This window comes from Oryza glaberrima, chromosome 4, assembly GCF_000147395.1.
Source record: "Oryza glaberrima chromosome 4, OglaRS2, whole genome shotgun sequence".
NCBI lineage: Eukaryota > Viridiplantae > Streptophyta > Magnoliopsida > Poales > Poaceae > Oryza > Oryza glaberrima.
Window position 1 is genome coordinate 19451976 of NC_068329.1, and position 20492 is coordinate 19472467.

The 20492-nt window shown below is 43.5% G+C and overlaps 4 protein-coding genes across 7 annotated transcripts; 2 read left to right on the forward strand and 2 right to left on the reverse strand.

The window, feature by feature from the left end:
* Positions 1-1597: 1597 nt before the first annotated feature.
* On the reverse strand, positions 1598-4382 carry LOC127769905 (sulfated surface glycoprotein 185-like). Its single transcript, XM_052295568.1, has one exon. It carries the CDS (start codon positions 4145-4147, stop codon positions 3644-3646), a length of 504 nt encoding a protein of 167 aa, XP_052151528.1. The 5' UTR covers positions 4148-4382; the 3' UTR covers positions 1598-3643.
* Positions 4383-5148: 766 nt separating this feature from the next.
* On the forward strand, positions 5149-9389 carry LOC127771934 (peptidyl-prolyl cis-trans isomerase FKBP53). The gene is made up of 12 exons (XM_052297882.1): positions 5149-5307; positions 5405-5478; positions 5620-5843; positions 5971-6119; positions 6210-6308; positions 6943-7240; positions 7320-7526; positions 7627-7897; positions 8133-8217; positions 8303-8344; positions 8464-8512; positions 8989-9389. Exons 1-12 carry the CDS (start codon positions 5292-5294, stop codon positions 9065-9067), a joined length of 1593 nt encoding a protein of 530 aa, XP_052153842.1. The 5' UTR covers positions 5149-5291; the 3' UTR covers positions 9068-9389.
* Positions 9390-12039: 2650 nt separating this feature from the next.
* Positions 12040-13410, forward strand: LOC127770855 (uncharacterized). The gene is made up of 2 exons (XM_052296635.1): positions 12040-12679; positions 13343-13410. Exons 1-2 carry the CDS (start codon positions 12040-12042, stop codon positions 13408-13410), a joined length of 708 nt encoding a protein of 235 aa, XP_052152595.1.
* An 865-nt stretch (positions 13411-14275) lies between these two features.
* LOC127771057 (uncharacterized) lies at positions 14276-19236 on the reverse strand. 4 transcript variants are annotated; one of them, XM_052296864.1, is made up of 6 exons: positions 18649-19232; positions 18430-18542; positions 16944-17078; positions 16010-16859; positions 15770-15919; positions 14276-14783 (listed from the first exon to the last, which is right to left on the reverse strand). In XM_052296864.1, exons 4-6 carry the CDS (start codon positions 16646-16648, stop codon positions 14538-14540), a joined length of 1035 nt encoding a protein of 344 aa, XP_052152824.1. In that variant the 5' UTR covers positions 16649-16859; positions 16944-17078; positions 18430-18542; positions 18649-19232; the 3' UTR covers positions 14276-14537. The 4 variants fall into 4 exon arrangements, 3 of the variants coding, with proteins under 3 accessions (XP_052152824.1, XP_052152826.1, XP_052152825.1); XR_008017066.1 differs by lacking the exon at positions 16010-16859 and having other exon boundaries at positions 16882-17078; positions 18649-19236; XM_052296866.1 differs by lacking the exon at positions 16010-16859 and having other exon boundaries at positions 18430-18539; positions 18649-19233.
* Positions 19237-20492: the final 1256 nt, after the last annotated feature.

The window sequence follows — 20492 nt, forward strand, 5'->3', positions numbered from 1 at the left end:
GGGCAAAAGTCTGCCGCAAAGACTTATGGTAACTTAGAGTTTGTTAGAGATAAGAGTCATGTCCGACACGGACATATTTTGTAATCTCAGGTATAAATAGACCCCGAGCCCCCATGTAATACAACAACATACGTTCAATACAATCTCGGCGCATCGCCACCCTTTACTTTCGTTTTGTTTTGACGAGTTCTTGCTTTCGAGTTGAGCTGCATCGGTTTCGATCTTCAACTAGAGGTAAAACTTGTTATGGTGGCTTGCGTTCTCGGGATTAGTGCTTTCATCTTTATAATACTCTAATCTTGTGTATGTAATTCGTCGAGTTATCATATATTCTGTATAATCTTTGACAATATCGTTATCTAACCTTCAATCGGCTAACATCTATTATTGGAAAGCAACCGATTAGGTTAAATATCTATGTTGACTTAGATTATATAGGGTATCCACCACTCTATAAAACAACCAACAGCTTGATTGTCTAGATGTCCTTTTTTTCATACTTATAGCTGCATCAGTTGAGTTTGACCTTATAAGTCGTGATTAGAATCTCAATCTCTAGCTTGTTTTTGGTTACCGATTAGGGTAATGTCGGGGTTTCAGCCGATCTTACCTGATTTAACTATTCTTTGTCTTATATGCTTGATTGACATGTTAAATCTACCATTTATGTTAAGATCTTGTTGCATTTAGGTATATTAGGCTTCTGTTTGATATATTTTACTTGCTTTAATATCTTAATATAGAGTGGTATCGGAGTATTAGCTGATATATGCTGGATCTATCTGATCGGCTATGTTATGAACATCTATTATAATCTCATTGTTAATATATATTTCATCTAAGTGATTTATACTGTCTCGGCATGACGACCGATCTATCCCAATCACTTGATTTAAGTATATATCGACATAAGGATTACATATTGTTAATATCTACAGCCGATCGAGTAGATTTAGTTCTTCCTTACTTATTCATGATTGCTGATCGATTCACATATGACATCGGCCCAAAGATAAATGATACGTCATCGGCAGCTGGCCGATCGGCTATTGTTTATGGATTTAACTGCTATTTTCCTGTCTTTATTTCTGGTTGATTGCAGGATCAAATCAACTTACACGCTCACGAACCTAAAGGCGAGATTTTTGGACCTGCACTAGAGTTAAGCAGATCTCCCAGGCCTCGTGTTTTTTCACATCAACAGTATTTTAATTGGAATCATGTCATTTCTTATTCATATAGCAATACAACGCACAGATCGAACATTCAAGCACGTTGATCATGCAATTATGATAATTTTACAACCATATGTTCCCTTTTATGTAATGATACCATACCAATAGTCAAAAGTTCTAGAATTATATATTTCAAATTCACGATATAGCTATTCCGCAGCAACGCGCGGGTATCAACTACTTCTTAAAATCAACTACTACCTCCATCCCAAAATGTTTGACGCCGTTGACTTTTTTAAAAATGTTTGACCGTTCGTCTTATTAAAAAAATTTAAGTAATTGTTAATTCTTTTTCTATCATTTGATTTATTGTTAAATATATTTTTATGTATACATATAGTTTTAAACATATTACAAAAGTTTTTGAATAAGACGAACGGTCAAACATGTTTAAAAAAGTCAACGGTATCAAACATTTAGGGAAGGAGGGAGTACTTCTTAAACAATTCGGCTATTCAGATCAACAATGAAACTGAAGCTGATTGGCATGTCTAATGGAATTGTCGGTCAATGTTCACTTACATGATAAATTAAGCCAACTACTATCATAAGTGACACCTAGCTACAAAATGGGCTGCCCATGGAATGTCCAGGCTATAAGCTTAACTAAAGTAGTAACCAGATAAGGCAACACCGATCTTTATTCAACAAACTCAAGAGATCGAAGTCAAATCTATGAAAGATACACCAACTAGCCAAGAATAACAGAATTCAAGAAGCCTCCAGCGATTGCTCCTTCAAGGTCGGCATGCATTTTCATTGCCAAGTGAATCTGAGTTTAGGGATCTGAGTAAGGACTAGTACAGGAAGATCAGACTTGTCGAGTTGTCCAAGATGCAATCCGAGGCATATACTATTACTGACTATCTGGCTCTCACATGCAAGCCCAATGATTCCTGTACGATTTCATATTCAAAAACCATCTGACCCTCCCTATCTGTGATCAACAAGCAAGAGATGTTTTGCTTATCTGTCGACGCGCACATTAGAAGACTGTTGACCTTTCATGCATCATAATACTTCCACAATTATCAAATTGGCAATGCTTTTAGAATGTGTATAGTCAAATACTCAAATATCAAAACCTTAGCTCAGTAGTGTATGCAAAAACTCTTTCTTGTAGTTATATTTTTGTTATTTGTTATTGATACAAAAAATGCTTGGCATTTCGCAAAAGGTAACAACTAACAAGGAAAGCAGGAGTACCTTTTTAAGATGTCATGAACATCTGGTGAGTCATGGAGGAAACAGCATCAAAAGTGAAGATGGATTTAACACACTACCAAACAGACACAAAAGACATACACATAGGTCTTAATGAAATAAACAAGTAAATCTGGTTAGTCATGGAGTATTTGCTGTTTTTACCTTCCTAGAAATTGACGTATCATACAGAGAAGGGCATTTTATAATGACAATGTCACAAGGGCATTTTATCTTGTTGAAACATGGAGCTTCCCCTTTTTGCAGTAATATCTCGTTGAAGATGCCCTTAGCATGATCCAAATTGAGAAGTAAAAAATAACATATGCAGGCATGCAGTAAATCCATGTCAAGGAATTCAGTATGTAGGACACCACAACATTCTGGTTTCAAAACAAAAACTGAAAGAGCAAATAGAGGTTTCCATCTTCTGAACATCTCTGGTGTTGAGTGCCAACACACATATCAACAACATCGTCTACATCATTTCGTGACACCTGAAACTTGCTAATATCTACGTTCGCGCGAGATAATTTACCAGTTACAACATTTTATCATGGCCTGGAGTAGGACATTGCAAATCCAAAAATAAACATAAAACAGAAAGTACAGGATCCTTCGAATAACAAGGGGCCAGGGTTGGGTCAATCATTCCACATGGACCTATATTGATTGTAGCAAGTGGTACCACAGGTGAAAATTTTAAAGAGCCCAGATCACATCGCTACAATAATTGATATATCCCTCTGTTTGTACATTCATGAGATCCATTGAACGAGATAATCTTCAGTACTCTCCCGTAAGCAATCGCAATTAATCGCAACACAAGCACCATCTCTGAAATATGGACCACATAGTGGCAGTAACAAAGAAGAACACTACATCTCTCAGTAGATCACATTGCCTCCCTACTAGAGCCTGCACAATGCAGAAACGGATTGTACACGGTGCAGCAGCGACGCGCTCTTGTATGCTCGATCTGTGTCTGTGAACGAAAGAATGGCTTCTACAACGGAATCGGGGAAGACGTAGTCTGTGGAGTGGAGCTACTACGTCCTCGTTGATTTCTTTACAGTTTAGTTTGCAGCAATGGCATCAGATCACGGATAGTTCCAGAAAAAAAAAACCACGGACCTGACGCGGACGAACGCGACGCGGCGAGCATGGCGGCGGCCGGCCGGGCCGGCGAGCTGGCTGGCTTCAGGTCAGGTGAGGGGCGTGGACGAGGACACCTCGGCCCGGTCGAGCCGCCGCAGCTGCCACGCGCGGAGCGCGAGGAAGGTGGCGAGGACCACCTGCGCCGCGACGGCCACGCCGGCGAAGGCGATCCCGAGCTTCTCCCCGAAGTTGAGCCGCCGCGGGCGGGGCGGGGGCGGGTGGCGGTGGCGCGGGCGGGAGGAAGGCGGCGGGGGGACGGGGTGCTTCTTCGACGCGCGCTCCTGCGGCAGCGCGCGGGATGGCGGCGGCGGTGACGGCGGCGGCGGCGGCGGAGGAGGAGGAGGAGGAGGCGGAGGCGGTGACGGTGACGGCGACGGCGGAGGGGGCGATGGCGGAGGTGGCGGGGGAGGCGGCGGCGGCGGCGGCGGGGGAGGAGGCGGCGATTGGGCTGCGGCGACGGCGAGGGAGGAGAGGAGTAGCAGCAGGAGGGTGGTCGTCAAGGTCGCGGCTCGTGGGGGTGGCCTCGGGGAGGGGCGAGCGGTTGGCGCCATGGGAGGGGAGGCGGCATAGAGGTGTGGGGTGGGTGGATGGAAGCGAGGCGGATTTGGCTGGGGGTGATGGGAATGGAGGCGGAGGGAAGGAGGGCGAAGGCGATGGCTAGTTTAGCTAGCTCGTGAGGTGAGCTTGAGGTGGTGAGCTGGTGCGAGCGAAAAGCTGGACGCGTGTGGTCGTGCTCCTCACTTCGCTGTTTTTTTTTTTTTTTTTTGGTTTGTTCGGGGGGAGTTCGGTGGGGGTGTGGACGCGGGATGCGACGGGGTTACGGGACACCGCTGGCATCGACCACCGGACGGCGGCGGGAGGTCGAACGGCTACACGTGATGGCGTATTGGTGTTGCGTGTTACGCCAGTGAGGCCGGAGGGGTGTTTGGTTCGGAAAGTGATCCTCATATGCAGTTGAGTGACTGATATGTGGATCACTGCTGCTGCTGCTTTTGTCGTCGCCGCCGCTGCAGCTCCCGCCGGCCGCCACCACTCTGGTTCCCGCCCGCCGTCGTTCCAGTCCAGGCTCCCCGCCACCGACTGAAGGGGAGAGAGAGAAAGAAAGAAAGAGAGAAGGGAGGAAAAGGGGAGGAAGAAGAAAGAGAGAGGATGACAAACGGGCCCGACGTATATATTTTTGTTTCAAATGCCACCTAAGCGTCACGTCAACCCCACAGACTAGGTCAACACCGTCACGTCAGCGAAACCACCCTTCAAAACCATCAAGAGAGTCAAATTACACCGGTTTTCAATAGTTCAGGGTCGAGATATCCGGTTTTACGGTTTAGGGTTATGGATTAGATTTGGATCAATTTTAAGGTAGTCAAGGTGGACTTATTCCTTTCGTTTCTTCCATTCCAGGCCCAATTGCCGAAGGCCCAGAAAAGAGGGGAAACCGCACGTTTATCAGGCCTTGTTGCGTCCCATTTTTCCGCTCGCTCCGCCGCATCGCTAAACCCCCCATTTTTAGGGTTTCTCGCCGCGACGCGGTGCGACGCCTCCTCTTCTTCTCCAACCCCTCTCCCCCCTCCTCCCCCACCCCACCCTCCCGAAGCTTCCAGAGTTCCACACGCTCCAAATCCTTATTCGAATCCCCTCCACGCCGCCTCCCCCCAGCCGAGGCACGCGCCGGGACGCATCCGTCGAGCAGCGATCATGTCGTCGTTTTGGGGTAATCTGCTCGATCGCCATGGCCGCCGCGGCGGCGCTTCTCTCCTCGTTTTCGGTTTGCAGTCTAATCGCTTGCTTGTTCGGTTACCCGCTCGCAGGCGCGGAGGTGAAGCCCGGGAAGCCCTACACCCACACCCACATCCCGCGCCTCGGCCGCCTGCGCCTCACCCAGGTTCGCTTCCCCTCCCGATTCCTCGCGCTTTCGCCGTTTCGATGCGCTCCGTGTTAATGGCGTGAGATGTTTATACTGTTGTGTTGTGCGCGTGTGCGTGCTCCATTGTTGTTTGACGTTGTGATGGATGGGGAATCGCAGGCGACGCTTGGAGGGGAGGCTGGGAAGGTGGAGAAGGGCGGCGGTGGGAAGAAGAACGTGGTGCAGTTACAGTGCACTGTGAAGAACAAGGATCCCGTGTTCCTGTGTGCCCTGGTGCCGGGGCAGTCGGAGACTTGCCACCTGGAGCTCGAGTTCGAGGAGAAGCACGTCACGTTCTCGGTGCTCGGGCCGAGGAGCGTCCACCTCGCTGGATACTACATTGGGTATCCTTTGTGCGCGCATTATCGTGACATGCTATTATTTGATTCTAGTTGATCGTCCGTAGGGTGTTAGTCGCTGTTTGGAATTGTTGTGCTGCATTTTGTTTTTTTTCCTTAAGGTATTTGTCAGTGATGTGTATGGGGAGGAGATAGATGACAGTGATACTGGTAGTGACTCTCTGCAAGGCTCAGATGATGATGCTTTTCTGGATACTGATGATGATGACAGTGGCGCTGACGATGGCACTGTTCTCATCCCATTATCTCCTGGAAACTCAGGTTATGATTTGATATTTTATTCCCTTTTGCAAGACATTTAGATATGCTGCTGAATAGTGGGTACTGACATTGGGGCCACACGATATTTAGATGGTGAAGATGATGATTCAGAGTATGACTCAGAGGATGATGACTCAGAGGATGATGACTCAGAGATGATATACAATCAGCGTAGAGGCAAAAGTTCAGGTGATGGTTTAAATCGTTATTAATTCTTAAGCTTTGCATTATGGTTCATGTATGTGAGATCCATGCTTTTATCATGAGCTATTCAGTTGGTACATCTTACAAATATTACACCATATGGTACTAGAGTAACAATAAACATACAGCTGCGGAATTGTATTTGGCCTGTGTCTGTTGACAAAGTTACCTGTTTCCATATTTTGATGCATAAGATGCCCAGAGTAAGATGATTATATGCCTATTTGCATGTTGTGAAAGATGCCAAGGCTTGAAGCTCCCCACTACTATTTCTTAATGATATCCATATGTAGCATTAGTTACATCTGTTGCTTATTCAACCAAGAAGAACATTCATTAGGATATGGATTTTTAGTTTCCACTTGCGAGCACTTCTCTTTGTGGACTGCGATACTGTATGTGTGTCAAGGGGCACCACAGTGAAGTAGTTTTGTGCTCATGCAGGATTAGCCAAAGTGAATGTTATGGTCTTATTTCCCATCCCATGAAATAGAACTACTGTTTCTTAGTATTTAATTTCTTTGTTAGCATTAAGATTACATTATAGGAAATTCTGAATACTCTAGGCTTCAGCTAACACCAATTTATAGTCTTCCTGACTTCTGATGAAATTTTGCAGTTGTTATTGAGGAAATTCAAGAGGATGACAAGCCTGCTGCTGGTGGAGCACAAAAGGGATCAAACAAGAAGCAAACCAGCGAAAATGGTGATGATTCTAAACTGCAGCTTGTTGTTAGGACTCCACCTGCTGAATCTTTGGAAAGCGAAGATGAAGATGGCTTTCCTGTATCATTTTCTGAATCAAAGAAAAGAACTGATGGTAGTTCTAAGAAAAAAGGCAACCTAAACAACAAGATGAGCACTGAAGATAGGAAAAGGAAAAGCAGTGCTGTTGGCGACCATCATGACCCTTCAGGGTACCTCCTCTTCTGCACCACCTGATTTGTCTGGCTAGGCATAGTAACATTTTGTAATGTTCTGTAAAATATTTTTCAGGGAAGTAAAGGATGAAAATGATGGAGTGTCAAAGAAAAATAAAAAGGCCAAGGCCAAAAAGACTGCTGTGGGCGGTGTGGAAAAGGAGATCAAACAGGAAGATTCTCCAGCTGATCTTGTTGATGCAAAACAAAAGAAAAACAAGAACAAAAATACCTCAGAAGCAGAAGCTGGTGCTCATCAGAATACCGATAAGACAAAACATATGTAAGTATCTTAAGGGCCAAATGATGTTTTTCCTATCCATGTATTTGTTGCAAGTCACCTCTTTGTTGTTTTAACGAACTCTTTTGATGACTTCTTCCAGCCACACTGATGCTGAGGAAGACACTGCACAGGAGGCTAGCAAAAAGAAAAAGAACAAGAAAAAGAAGACACAGGAGAAGAATGAAAGTGAGAACCAGACACCAAAAACACAGGAGAAGAATGCTAAAGGAAACCAGACATCAAATACAGATCTTACGGGGTCAGAGAGCAAGAAGCAGCCGCTCCAAACACGCACTTTTGGCAATGGTATGATAATTGAGGAGATAGAAATGGGCAAACCAGATGGTAAAAAAGCCTCTCCTGGGAAAAAGGTAAACATCTCCAACAGAGTACAAAATCAAGATTTCCCTTCAAGCTTCTATTTATTAATGTATCCTATCAATGTTGCTTCAAGTAGTACCAACTTTGACATACTCAACTTTCAATTGCTTAATGTGACTACAGTCTATCTGCACGAATTTCAGGGTTATAACCTATTTGATCGCTTTTTGTTCTCTGGTTATAGATATATTACATACTCTTACTGGTCACTGTATCCTTCTCCAGGTTTCTGTTAAATACATTGGCAAGCTAAAGAATGGCACAATTTTTGACTCTACAGTTGGTCGAAGGGCATTTGATTTTAGACTCGGTAACTTTCTTACCCTCGTGCGGATGTTTTATCTTTGTCGTCACAGTTTAGTGTCAAACTGATTGTAATGTCCCTTTGGCTGCAGGTATTGGGGAGGTCATTAAGGGCTGGGATATAGGCATCAATGGTATATGACCTTGCATCTTTGTAATCCATCACATAATTGTTGAGTAGTGCTGCAGGTGTTGTCGAAGGCCACTAAAGGCCAACGGCTGATTTTCATGTGTGATCTTGTGTGTTTTGTAGGTATGCGTGTTGGGGACAAAAGGAGGCTCACGATCCCACCATCAATGGGGTAAGATGCACCATCACATTGCTTTTGCAATCAACAGTTTCTCAATTTTCATTCAGAAAAAAAAAACAAGAGTAAATTTCAGAAAACCCCATCTTTTATGGTCAAAGTTGTAGAAAACCACATGTATTATGACTTGTGGCACATAACCACAAGTTTTATGGTTTAAGTGTTTCATAAAACCCCACACTTGTTCAAATCATAATTAATTTTATCATATCTGAAACATTGTATTTTAAAGTAGTGAAGATAAAACCAATAACCTTAGTCATGAAATCAACAATTAAAATTTTCATGTAGACTTTATTTTAAAATGTTAAGTAAATGTTCACTCAAACATGTATAGGGGTGGGGTTTTGTGAAACTTCAGAACCATAATAACTGAGGTTTTGTGCCACAAGCCATAATGTGGTTTTCTACAACCTTGACCATAAAAGGTGGGGTTTACTGAAATCTGATTTATTCAACACCCTTTGTAGGTATGGAAACAAAAGAATGGGGCCAATACCGCAGAACTCAACCCTCGTGTTTGATGTGGAACTCGTGAATGTAAAGTGAGGCGAGAGCAAGAGATCTTGTAGCTTCAAGATGCTGAAACTGAAGTGGTCTCGCAAGAGTTTTGTAGGACACCATTTCCCTTCAGCAAAGCTATCTTCATTTAGACACAGACCATATGTCTTATTTTGTGAACTGTAGCCATGTAGGCTTAATTTTGGGGGCACAGCAGAGCTTGTCACTTCGATTTTTCTTCAGTGCTCGATTTTCATACAGTTTCTAATATGAAAGTAGTGGATGGGTATTTCCGCTTTGAAGTTTCAACTGACTGGATTACGAGAAACCGCTGTAACTATTTCGTTTACTGCATTGATCGTCCTTGTCACGCCCCTTTTGCCGGTTACATCCACGCCGCAAGACTGCCCGTGCAATTCCACGCTTCTCTATCCCTCCGACTTTTGCTAGACCAGCGGGATTCTCTACGCAGCCGCTGTTGCAGTAACAACCACGGACATGCGGGCCAGATCACCCTCTTCCCGCATCCTCCAGGACGCGAGGCCAGTCACTGACATGTGGACCTGGGCCCGCATGTCAGTGGCTGATACTACTTTAGCGGTAGGTGCAGATCACCTCTCCCCGCATCCTCCGGGACGCGAGGCCTATATAAGCAGCACAGGGGGGGGGGGGGGGGGGGGGGGGGGAGCCGGATCAGGCGCCGAATCAGAAATCTCCCCTCCATTTCTCCTCCCTTTTTCCACAGTATCACGAGAGAGCAAGAGGAGTCTCAGGTTCGTGAGGGCGTTTCTGTTCATCTAATTTTCCTGGTTTCTGTTCGTGTACTCTTCCTGCGCGTGTGCGTTTTATCTCGCAGTGGCTGCGTCTCGAAGGCTCGAAGCGTGTGCGTTTGAAACTTGTTGCGTCCTGATCGTGGTTCTTTGTTCAAGCAGTTTTGAGTTCCCATTCCGGATCTATCGTGGCTGTGTCCTAGCATTGATAGTTTCTTTTCGTTTTTGTGTTCGTTTAGGGTGTAGATCTGACAATCGGGCAACGTCATACATGTTTTTGGGAGGAATTGCCCGCTTATATCGTTCGTTCAGTAGTTGTGTTGTCTCCATGTTTGGCTTGTGCGGCGATTCCACTAAGCGAGCGTTGCTGTGTGGTAAACCTGGTGATTCTACTAAGCGTTGTGTTTTTTGTGACGCACCGCACTTGTCTTTCATGTTCATTTCATTTTTTGGAGGAAGAATTGCAGCTTCTTCGCTTGGTCTGTTTATTTGTTTCCAGAGATCATGATTGTGTTACTAGTTATTTATTCAAATCGTTTGGTCTGTTTATTTGTTTCTAGAGATCATGATCGTGTTATTAATCCTTCAAAAGATGTGTTAACAGTGAAATTTGATAATCGGCAAAGACGTCATCGGCTTAGAATCATTATCGGCTGCATCATCTCGGAATCAGCCGATGGGAGTTATCAAGTCGCCAATAGTCGGATTCCTGCTATATTCGGTTAAGGAAATCAATCTACTAAAGGAAGCTTATCCCTAAGTGCTGAGTTTAAAGAGGATGCGGCATGTCAGTTTATCTATTAATTAGGAATAGTTTGTTAGTTTTCTTTTATCTTTAGAAAAGTGTGTTTAGTGTCCTATAAGGACTTTATCTTTTCCTTTTATCTTTAGGAAGATTTATTTCTTGTCCGACAAGGACTTGTATCAACCCATGGGTATAAATATGTACACTCGGGGTCATTGTAATCTATCTTCACGATCAATATAATTCGGCGCATCGCCACCATTTTTACTTCTATTTTTGTTTTTACGTTCCGGTGGGACTTGGCACCCGACGCGAGGCTGCATCGTCTTCGATCTCCGGCGAAGGGATAAGTCCAATGTTCCGCCGGTCCAGGCAATTGTATCGTCTACGTCGGCGTCGTTCAAGGCTGCATCAGTACATTCGACCTCTTGGATTGCTCTGGTTTGGATAATATATTTGCCTACCTATTTATCATATGTCTCTGTTAATCTAGTCTTAGCATGTCAATTTAGCTATATCGGTTGCTTCTCGTTTTAGGGTTTCTGCCGGTATCGGCTAAATCGCGTTGCTAGATTAGATTAGCTTAGACATCTACCACCCTGAAAACTCAGTCAACGGTTTGATTGTCTAGGTATTATGTTTCTTTTCATACTTAGTGCTGCATCAGTTAAGTTTGATCTACTAAGTCGTGCTTAGAACCATAATCTCTAGCCTGCTTCTTGATTGCCAATAAGGGTTATCATCGGGGTTTCAGCCGGTGAGTTATCTGGACGTTGCATCGGCTCATAAGGATTGCATATACATATAAGTTGGATTTAGCCGATGACAACAAAGGTTTCATTGTTTAATCTAATCTTGTAAATTTCATGACATCGGACCTCCAGCCGATGGGTGCTTTAACCTTTGGATCAATACTTGTTCTACTATATCATATTGTTAGCCGATTGGTTTCTACTGGATTATATTGCTATATTATATCATCATCATGCCGATTGCCTTTATATCATTATCTACATTTGACATATAGCCGATTGCTTAAACCCTATCGCTATCGACTGGTATCGGCATCGGCTATTATCGGCTATCGGCTTGAACTACTCCATCGGCTTGTCAGCCGATTGACTGTTTTGATCTACTATTTGCATATCTTGTCAGTTGCAGGATCAAACTAACTGGCACGCCCGTATCTCATCAATCTTTGGACCTGCACAGGAGTTAAGCAGATCTCCCAGGCCGGTGTGTTCGATTTTTTTTTCGTCGACAGTATCCAGCCTTTTTCCTTACTTGTGCTTCTCCTTTTTCTGTGCGTGTGTTTCAGATACTGACAAGGGGAGAGGGAGACCATGGAGAGGGAGGCCAACAGCATCGACCAGGAGGCGTCTGCTAGCAGTAGCGAGGATGCTGCTAATGAGGACAAGCCAGCTGAACAAGGTGTCAGCGGGACCATCGACAGGATCGTGACCTTCATCGGCGACAGGGGTAGCAACCTGAACAACCTGGAGGAGATGCTCAAGCAGTGGGAAGGAACCTGCAACCGCTACGGAACCTTTCTTCTCCACATCGGACAAGTCCAGTTCTCTGAGAGGAATGGACCCGTGCCAGTGGTCATCGACAGGACCACCACCGTCTCCCGCGGGGTGGGCTGCACGCTCCTCCACCTCGGCATGGCCCTGGGCAGCGGCGGCGAGGTAGTACGGCGCGTGGGGGTGGCATGCACTGCGGCCAGTATGCTCAACGACACGCCTGGTCTCTTGGCGCTCCTGGATGCACGCAGCCAGGAGCAACCTCTCAAGATCCTCCTCAAGTCAGTGGAGGACGCCAAGGACTTCATCAGCAACTGGAAGATCAACAAGGACGTCGTCGAGGTGGACGTTTGTCCAGCCCTGACCCTTGACGAGGTCCGCGCAATCCGCAGGCTATTCCAGGTCGAGAAAGCTGACAAGTTCTTGACAGGAGATGTCGTCAAGGTGAAGCTAGGGCAGTACGAGGCCATACAAGCTGCCAGAAATTTGCCTGAGCTGCCTGTATCCGCCGTATGTGCTATACTGGCTGCGGCTGAGAAAGGAAAAAACAAGGGCGCCGAGGAGAATGGCGGAGAAAAGGCAGCTGATGTTGGCGCCCAAGGCCAACAGAAGCCTTCTGCCTGTAAGTTTATTATGCAGCATTTGATGTTTTATAAATATATTGCTGCTGAATTGGTGCTAACTGTGAAGTGTTAAAATAATGCAGAGTTCGTCGGTACGCATGTCTGTTCATCATCTACAGGATATTGCGCTGTGCTGGCTGGCTTCACCATGTGCTCTCCCAAATGCCGACTCAGTTTGTTTCTGTAAGTTTCCCACTCATCTCTGTTTGTTTCTCTGTGCGTTCACATCTGATTTCTGTGCTACTCCTCCACGTCCACAACATTGAATCAAATCACATCACTATGTGCAGAGAAGGAAGGATGTGACCTGCCCGGCGAGATGGTGATTACCAGTACTTTGCTTCAGCACTGAACCAGTCGAGGCTCGTCAGGGACCTTGAAGTTTGTTTGTGCTCATGACGGTTGAAAGACATGAGGGAGAGCGGGAAAGACAGCAGCGAGTGGATGTCCTGTAGATGGTGAAGGACACACCCCCACCCCCACCCTCATTTCTGTACCTTGCTGTCTGAATGCTTCTGGTGCTGCAGAGTCTTTTAGGCAAAGTCTTTTTTGAGTTAAACCTTTTGAATCTAATCGATGCAAGAACTTTTGAATCTCCAATCTATTTCACCTTAAGCTTAGCATTTTTCATTGACAGCCTGTTAGAGTTTTTCTTGTAACAGATTTATCTGTTATGTTGCTCTTCTCAACTTGGTATTCTAAAGTGAGCATAGGCATCAATAGTAAGTAATCCTGTGAAAAACCGTTGTAATATGTTGCTCTACAAAACGATGATATATGATGATATACCCGTTCTGTACTTGAGTCAATTTACCTTATCCATGCCAGCGCAAACATTTGCACCATGAAAGGTGAGCACAGTTATGATAATATTGTCATATACTGGACATTGGAAGGACATGATCCCATGTTCAAAGTTCGGGAGTTGGGACACATGAAATGAAAGTTGGAGTTGGGACAAATGAAATGAAAGTTGGAGTTTCCTTAATCTCCCATGTGTTTAACAGGAATCAGAGAGGATAAAGCATCGAGACATCCTAGTTTTTGCAGGTGGGCAATATTCATAGGTTCTTTGCAGGAAAAGTTCTATTTATAAAGATACATTATTCCAGAAAAATAGAATGTGAATCTATCCTATTTATAAAGATACATCTCTTAGGTATATTCCAATTTTCAACAAAACTAACAAGAAACACAAAGTAAAATCGTGTGATCCATATTATCAACAATATGTGCAGCCTTAAAATGATTAGAAATTTAGAATTTGATCTTGTGAACTGTCTACACTGGTAGAACATTTATTGGCATGTCGACATGCATACATGGTTGTTGGTCAACGTTACACGATTAAGAAAAAACTGACAAGGTAGTCCAAGACATATACTGCAGTTCATTTGTTTTTACCTACTATTGCGGAATTCAGTAGTACACATACATGATAGTAGGATTCCCAAATAGAACTGGAAATAGAAAACTGGATTGTACAACTGAAACAGTCGTATATACAACCTTTTCAAGTTTGTCAGAAGACAGGTTTTCTGCTATTAGGCATTATAACCACAAAGACAGCATCAGATATATCCAGAAACCGAAACTGCGACAGAACAATCGAACTTTATCCCCTTTCAGTAGAATTTACACACACACACACAAAAATCTAGAAATCCCCTGTCCCAATCCTCACATCTTCACCTAGACATGCATTTGAATAGCCGGGCACATCATACGGATCGAGGGTGGGGGGGAGCACACCACTACATTCCGCTAAATGCATGCTTAAAGACTTTTTGGCAGAGCCTAAAGAACAAAGAGCTTCGCCTTCGGTGGGAGTGCTTCGCGGATATGAAGTTCGATAGTCTAACGAGCAATACTGCAGAGATATTCGTTCTTAATGTCACTTTCCAACATTCTTTCAGTTGTATCCACAGTTATAACGTCTAGTGCAGTTGCATTTTCCACAACATGTAAAAGAAACTCAAGTTGTCCTCTAGCCCCTTTGAATCCTGTAACACAAAGGTTCTTCAGATATTTGTATTCATCGTGCCCAAGTTCATGTCTAAGGGGGCCTTCTTGTGCAAACCATAGGCTATGACCGCTAGCAAACTGCAAAAAGTTCAAAAATATCAGGTTAACAAACTTCAGCTCAAAAAGTACAAATTTCACTGTTAACAATAAAGACAAAAACATTGAAAGAACGTCTGGCACTGAGGGGCCATAACATAACTAAAAGTCTAAACCACATATGGAAGTAACTAAAACATGTTTCCCAAATATTTACTTTACTGGAAGTATGTGTAGCATTTCATTAAATATATGAATATATTTTGATAGACTAGATTGAACACATCAAAGAAATAGGATATTTGCAAACAAAAGGACTGTTTGAGAACACCTTAGTTCATTGAATGACAGATATCTAGCTTGACTATGTAACTAGATACAATCAATTAGGAAGCCCTGTTAGAACATCAATGATCCATTAATATGTTATGTTGTGTACTACCTCTAATAACCAAAATATGTTTTGTTGTGATGTTTGGTTCTGTTCCATAGGTAAAAAGATGTAAACAGAGACTGAAATCACTTTACTACAGCTTGCCAACAATTATTGCAATGCTCTACCATGTAAATATAAAACTAACTAACAAATTTACCCAACTTAAATGTAAACTAACAAACACAATCATGGCACATTCAATAGTATTTTCTAACGTTGAGACTGAGAATTAAGTATCACAAACTGATATTGGTGCTCTTATTTATTCCACATCTCACCATCTTTCCTCTACTAAGGTTATAAAGTACTAGGTCCCATGTATTACTGAGAATATGAAAGACACTTGAACAATACCACACATGCTACAGTACCTAGTGCACAAATAGGTATAGGCCCACAAAAAGTTTTGATTTGCAATGATACTTTCACCAAACTAAGTATATATTTAAAACAATACCCATGGTCAATCTTACACTGTTTCGACACAACATGTTTCGCTAATCCTTTTTATGAATGAAGAGCTTCAGTAAATACAAAAACAAGAGAGCTATCAAATACTGAGTAGCAAAGACAAAATGAGAAGAGTACTTACATGCACTTCCACCTTTTCAACGAAGGGTGCAGCCCTCATGACATAAGCTAAGTACAGAATTTTGTCGGAACCATGAGATAATATGTGCGCAAACAATTGTATGTGTTTGAGACAGGAAAACTTCAGTGAGTTATCTAACGACCATAGATTCTGAAAGATTAAAAAAAAAAAACAAATATCATTCTCCAAACAGTGCTAGGAAAACTTAATTTTTAGTTCACAGTTGTTGAAAGGGAAAACCTCCAGTTGTAGATCAGGAATACATAATGTCAGCTTGTGGACATTTGGAAGGCCATGGAAAAGGGAAGCAACGACATGGTGAAAAATGGCGTCAAAAATGAAAATGTGTGCATTGACCAGCTTTGACGTATGATTGAGGACAATTGGAACAAATTCACCCTCATATATAAAGGTAGAGAGTTTTGTAGCGTGGAGCTCTATCTTGGTTATGACACAGCAACTAATAAGCAGGTATGCTAAATGGGACATCGGACGATCTACCCTAAGGTCATCCTTCAGATGGCATCTGACCATGCTCAACCACTCAAGACAGCAACAGTTGCACAACATGTTCTCAAGTTCCTTTCTTGTAACATGCACCAAATTAAGCTCAAGCTTCCTTAGGTTTGGTAAACCTCCGAACCAGGAAGGTGGTTGCAAAGAGATAAAGCTAAATTGAAGATGTTGTAGACGGCAAATACTTCCACTAAAAAGTTCAAATGGAAATATGAACCGATCGTCACGACGAGCAAATCTAATAGGCGCTAAATCAAAAGATAGATGTTTTGTCCTCGCTGACACAGCAAAACTAACCCACTTATTCAGATTATCAACTAGAATGCTGTCAAATTCAAACTTAATTCCAAATGCTTCCACCATCTTTCCTTGATAATTCTGTAGAACTTTTTCAACATTATTAATGAATCTCTGACAATATTTATTTTGACCACGCCTGCGACTACCACACACTGCTCCACCATCAAGAGATTTTTGAGCGAAGCGTCCACATGGATCTCCACTTACTTGATAAAACACTAGTCCTTATTGCCTCTTTCTGAGGCAATTTTGATAAAATTGTGCATATCAAATCCTGAATTGAAAGAACAACATACCTTCAAGTTAAGAAATCCAGTACATAATTCAATATGAACACAAAATGGGGAAGAGAAGATACCGCCGGGAGGTCTTCAAATTGAAGATTTGGCTTCCCTTTCTCACTTATTTCTTTACCATGGGTAGGTTTCGGTGTTGTCCTTTTGCACATTAGATACTTCCCCATTTTAAGTACAAAATTAATAAAATGCAGCTCCTAAAATAAAAATAAAATGACATTACAATATTTAATAATCAGAATAAGTGAAGAACATAAAATAACTAAATGCAATAAAATCAGGTTGGCACGGGTTTCTTTGTAAAATAAATGTTTTCCATTTTGACATTATGCAAAAGCGTGACTATAGGCTGTTCTCTGTTATTTTTCCAGTGTAATCACAGGTTGGCGTATTTCCACTCCAATTAATCAATAACCCATTCGCCCTTGACATGTGCAAGAGAGGAGGAACATGAGCATGCAGAGATTTGGATGTAGAATAGGTGGTTACATTTTTGCATGGGTTAAGGTTGCTGCTATTAATGGATCTTGTAGTTTGGTACAAGTGCAGAAAGGATTGCTTTTTTACGAATGTAAGATGTAATTCTGTTATTAGTGGATCTTGTAGTTTGGTACAAGTGCAGAAAGGATTGCTTTTTTTACGAATGTAAGATGTAATTCTGTTATTAGTGGATCTTGTAGTTTGGTAGAAGTGCAGAAAGGATTGTTTTTGTACGAAGGTAGATGTAATTCTGTTATTTCTGGGCATATGTAAGCAGGATTGTTACTACAGTTCTCATTGCCGTGAGTTGAAATGGAAAATCTAAGATATGGGAATCTTACAGCGAAAATCTAAGATACAATTTTGGATTAATGCAGTTTATGTTGTTACCACCATGTGGATGTGTCTTTCTTTTTCTTTCTGTGTAAAGACTTTGTCTGCTGTTAGGCTTTCTTCCTAAGCCAGGTCAATGGAAATTTAATCTGTTCTCAATAAAAAAAGAAAGTTGGTATTGAGATGATTTTTTTTTTTTTGGGGGGGGGGGGGGGGGATATGAATAGACTAATTAATTACTCACTAAACCCTCCATGTACACATAGAGGTAGGACATGATCCCTCCATGTGCACAGAGAGGTGGACCATGATCATTCAGAGATTTGGATGCAGAGTATGGGTGGTCAGATTCGTGCATGGTATAAAGTTTCTGATATTAGTGAATCTTTAAGAATTATGTAGAACTGCAGACAGTAAGGTGTTCTCTACAAATGTAAGGTGTAATCAAGTCGTTTGCAGATTCTATGTGAGCAGGATTGTTGCTGCAGTCCTCATCGCTGTGAATCAGAGAGAAAATCTAAGATGCAGCAATCCTACGGCAAAAAGGAGTCGATTTGTGACCATAGTTTGCGTTAAATATCAGTGATGAAGCATAAGGCAATCACAGTGTGACTTTGCATGATATGAATTACTACACATTTGCTTTGTACCATCGATCGGACTGCGCATTAATGCTCGGAGTGAATAGAACACGCAAATAGTAGGAGAGAGGCGATATAGACGAGGGAACCAAACCTGCGGAAGCTCACTGGACAGCATCCTGGAAACGCGAGATGATGGAAGGCTGTTCTCCTTACCCCCAATAAACTCCAATGAACTTCCTCCAGTGAACCCCACCCCCTCTTCTTCTTCAATAATAAACAAGCAAACAGTAAGGGTAAAACCTAGATTCTAGGACTGGCGATTCTTTGCAATTTATTTGGAGATAACAACGAGAAAGACGCTGTGCCGTACCCGAATGCGAGAGGAACTCGCGTCAGGCTAGGCTAGGCTAGGCTAGGCTTGGTTTGGTTGAGGCCGGGACGGCAACCAGGCAACCAGCCGGTGGAGTTCCTGTCGAACCCGTTCTTCACCGAGCCTGTGCATCGAATTCGCAAGCTCGGAGGTTTCCCGTCCAACGCCGGCGTCGGTCATGCCCCGGCGAGAGCACTCGTCCCTTCGTCGGCCATGCCCGCGAGCCTCGTCGGGCCACGCGGGGAGGAGACGGTCGGAGCGGCGTTGGGGAGGGAGACCATCGAGGCCCCCCCAATACGCGAAGCACCGATCCCCTCCTGAGTTCCCTCCGCTGACGCCGACGCCGACGCGAGATTCAGCCGGATCCGACGAGCCGCCGCGGGAAGCAGCGGCCAGATCTGGACGAGGCGGAGCCCTCCGACCGGTCGACGGCTGGCGGACGGTTCCTGTGCCGGAGAAGGTAGGAGAGGCGGAGGTCGGGCGGGCTCGAGCGGAGGTTGGCTGCGTTTGTTATCGAGGAAGAGGAAGAAGAAGCGCCGCGGCGCCGCCTCGTTCGCTCGTTCGGGTGTGTTTGCACGTCAAAATTCTTTTGGAAGAAACTGGAACGATGTGTTAAAAAAAGTTGAAAATTTATGTGTAGAAAAGTTTTGATGTGTTGAAAAAATTAAAAATTTAAAGAAAAAGTTTGTAACTAAATAAGACCGAAAGGTGGGAATACAGTGGGAGTGGCGAGTACTAAAGAGATGGTGAAAGGCAGAAAAAAAAATTGAGTAGAGTGAATTGCAGTTTGGCAATATTTCACTATTATCAAAGTTTTATTTTTGATAGGATAACTTTATTCTTTTAATTACCTCCAAATAATTTTGTTAGCATCCATAAGTAATGTCAGTCAAATAAGTTTCGGTACATAGGAGTATGCCATATCTTTATCCTCCATAAAGGGTAGACATAGGGCCGAGTTTATATCCAAATTTTTTCTTCAAACTTTCAACTTTTCGATCACCTCGAAACTTTTCTACACACATAAACTTCCAACTTTTCCGTCACATCGTTCTAATTTTAACCAAACTTTCAATTTTGGTGTGAACTAAACACACCCTAAATAGTAAAGAGAGTTGGCTGGTCTAGACCTAAATAATTGCGAAGGGGTTGTTTGCTTGCTTGCCAAACATTGCCACACTATAAAAGTTTGCCGGTTTTGAAATATATCATTAGTATTCAACTATTGTAACCATGCCATTATAACTTCATGGTTATTGGGTATATGCCACTGCTTACCCCTTAACTGCATTTTCTTTTTTTTTTTTGACAGAATTGCCCCAATCTTCTCCCTTGCTCCTCTCCTCTCTCTCCATACTGTTCATCTTCTTCACCACAACATCACTGCATTTGCATCAAGCGGGGTCCCAACGCGGGGGCGGTGGAAGGGGGTGCTGAAGGACGGGGTGGACGACAGCTGTTGCAGCGTTCGAGCACCACCGCAGGGCGGTGGACTCCGCTGCGACATGCTCCTCCCGATCCAAGCGGACTAGGCCATCGTCGTGCTGCGAAGGACGTGGTAGAGCAGCGGCGGCGAGAGCAGCAGCGACACGGAGCGGCGGCGGCGACAACAATAGTGGCGACGCGGCGGCATCAGCAGCAACAGCAGTGAGCGACGACGGCAGCAGCAGTAGCGGCGACACGGCGGAGAGCGGCGGCAGCAGCAGCCGTGACGCGACGGCAAGGTGGCGTCACTAAGATTACAAACAAGTATCAATGGCATCATTACAAATACGCAAATAGTAATGGTATATTTAAAAACCAGTAAATTTTTAACGGAATGAATCTAATTAACCCTATCTTCT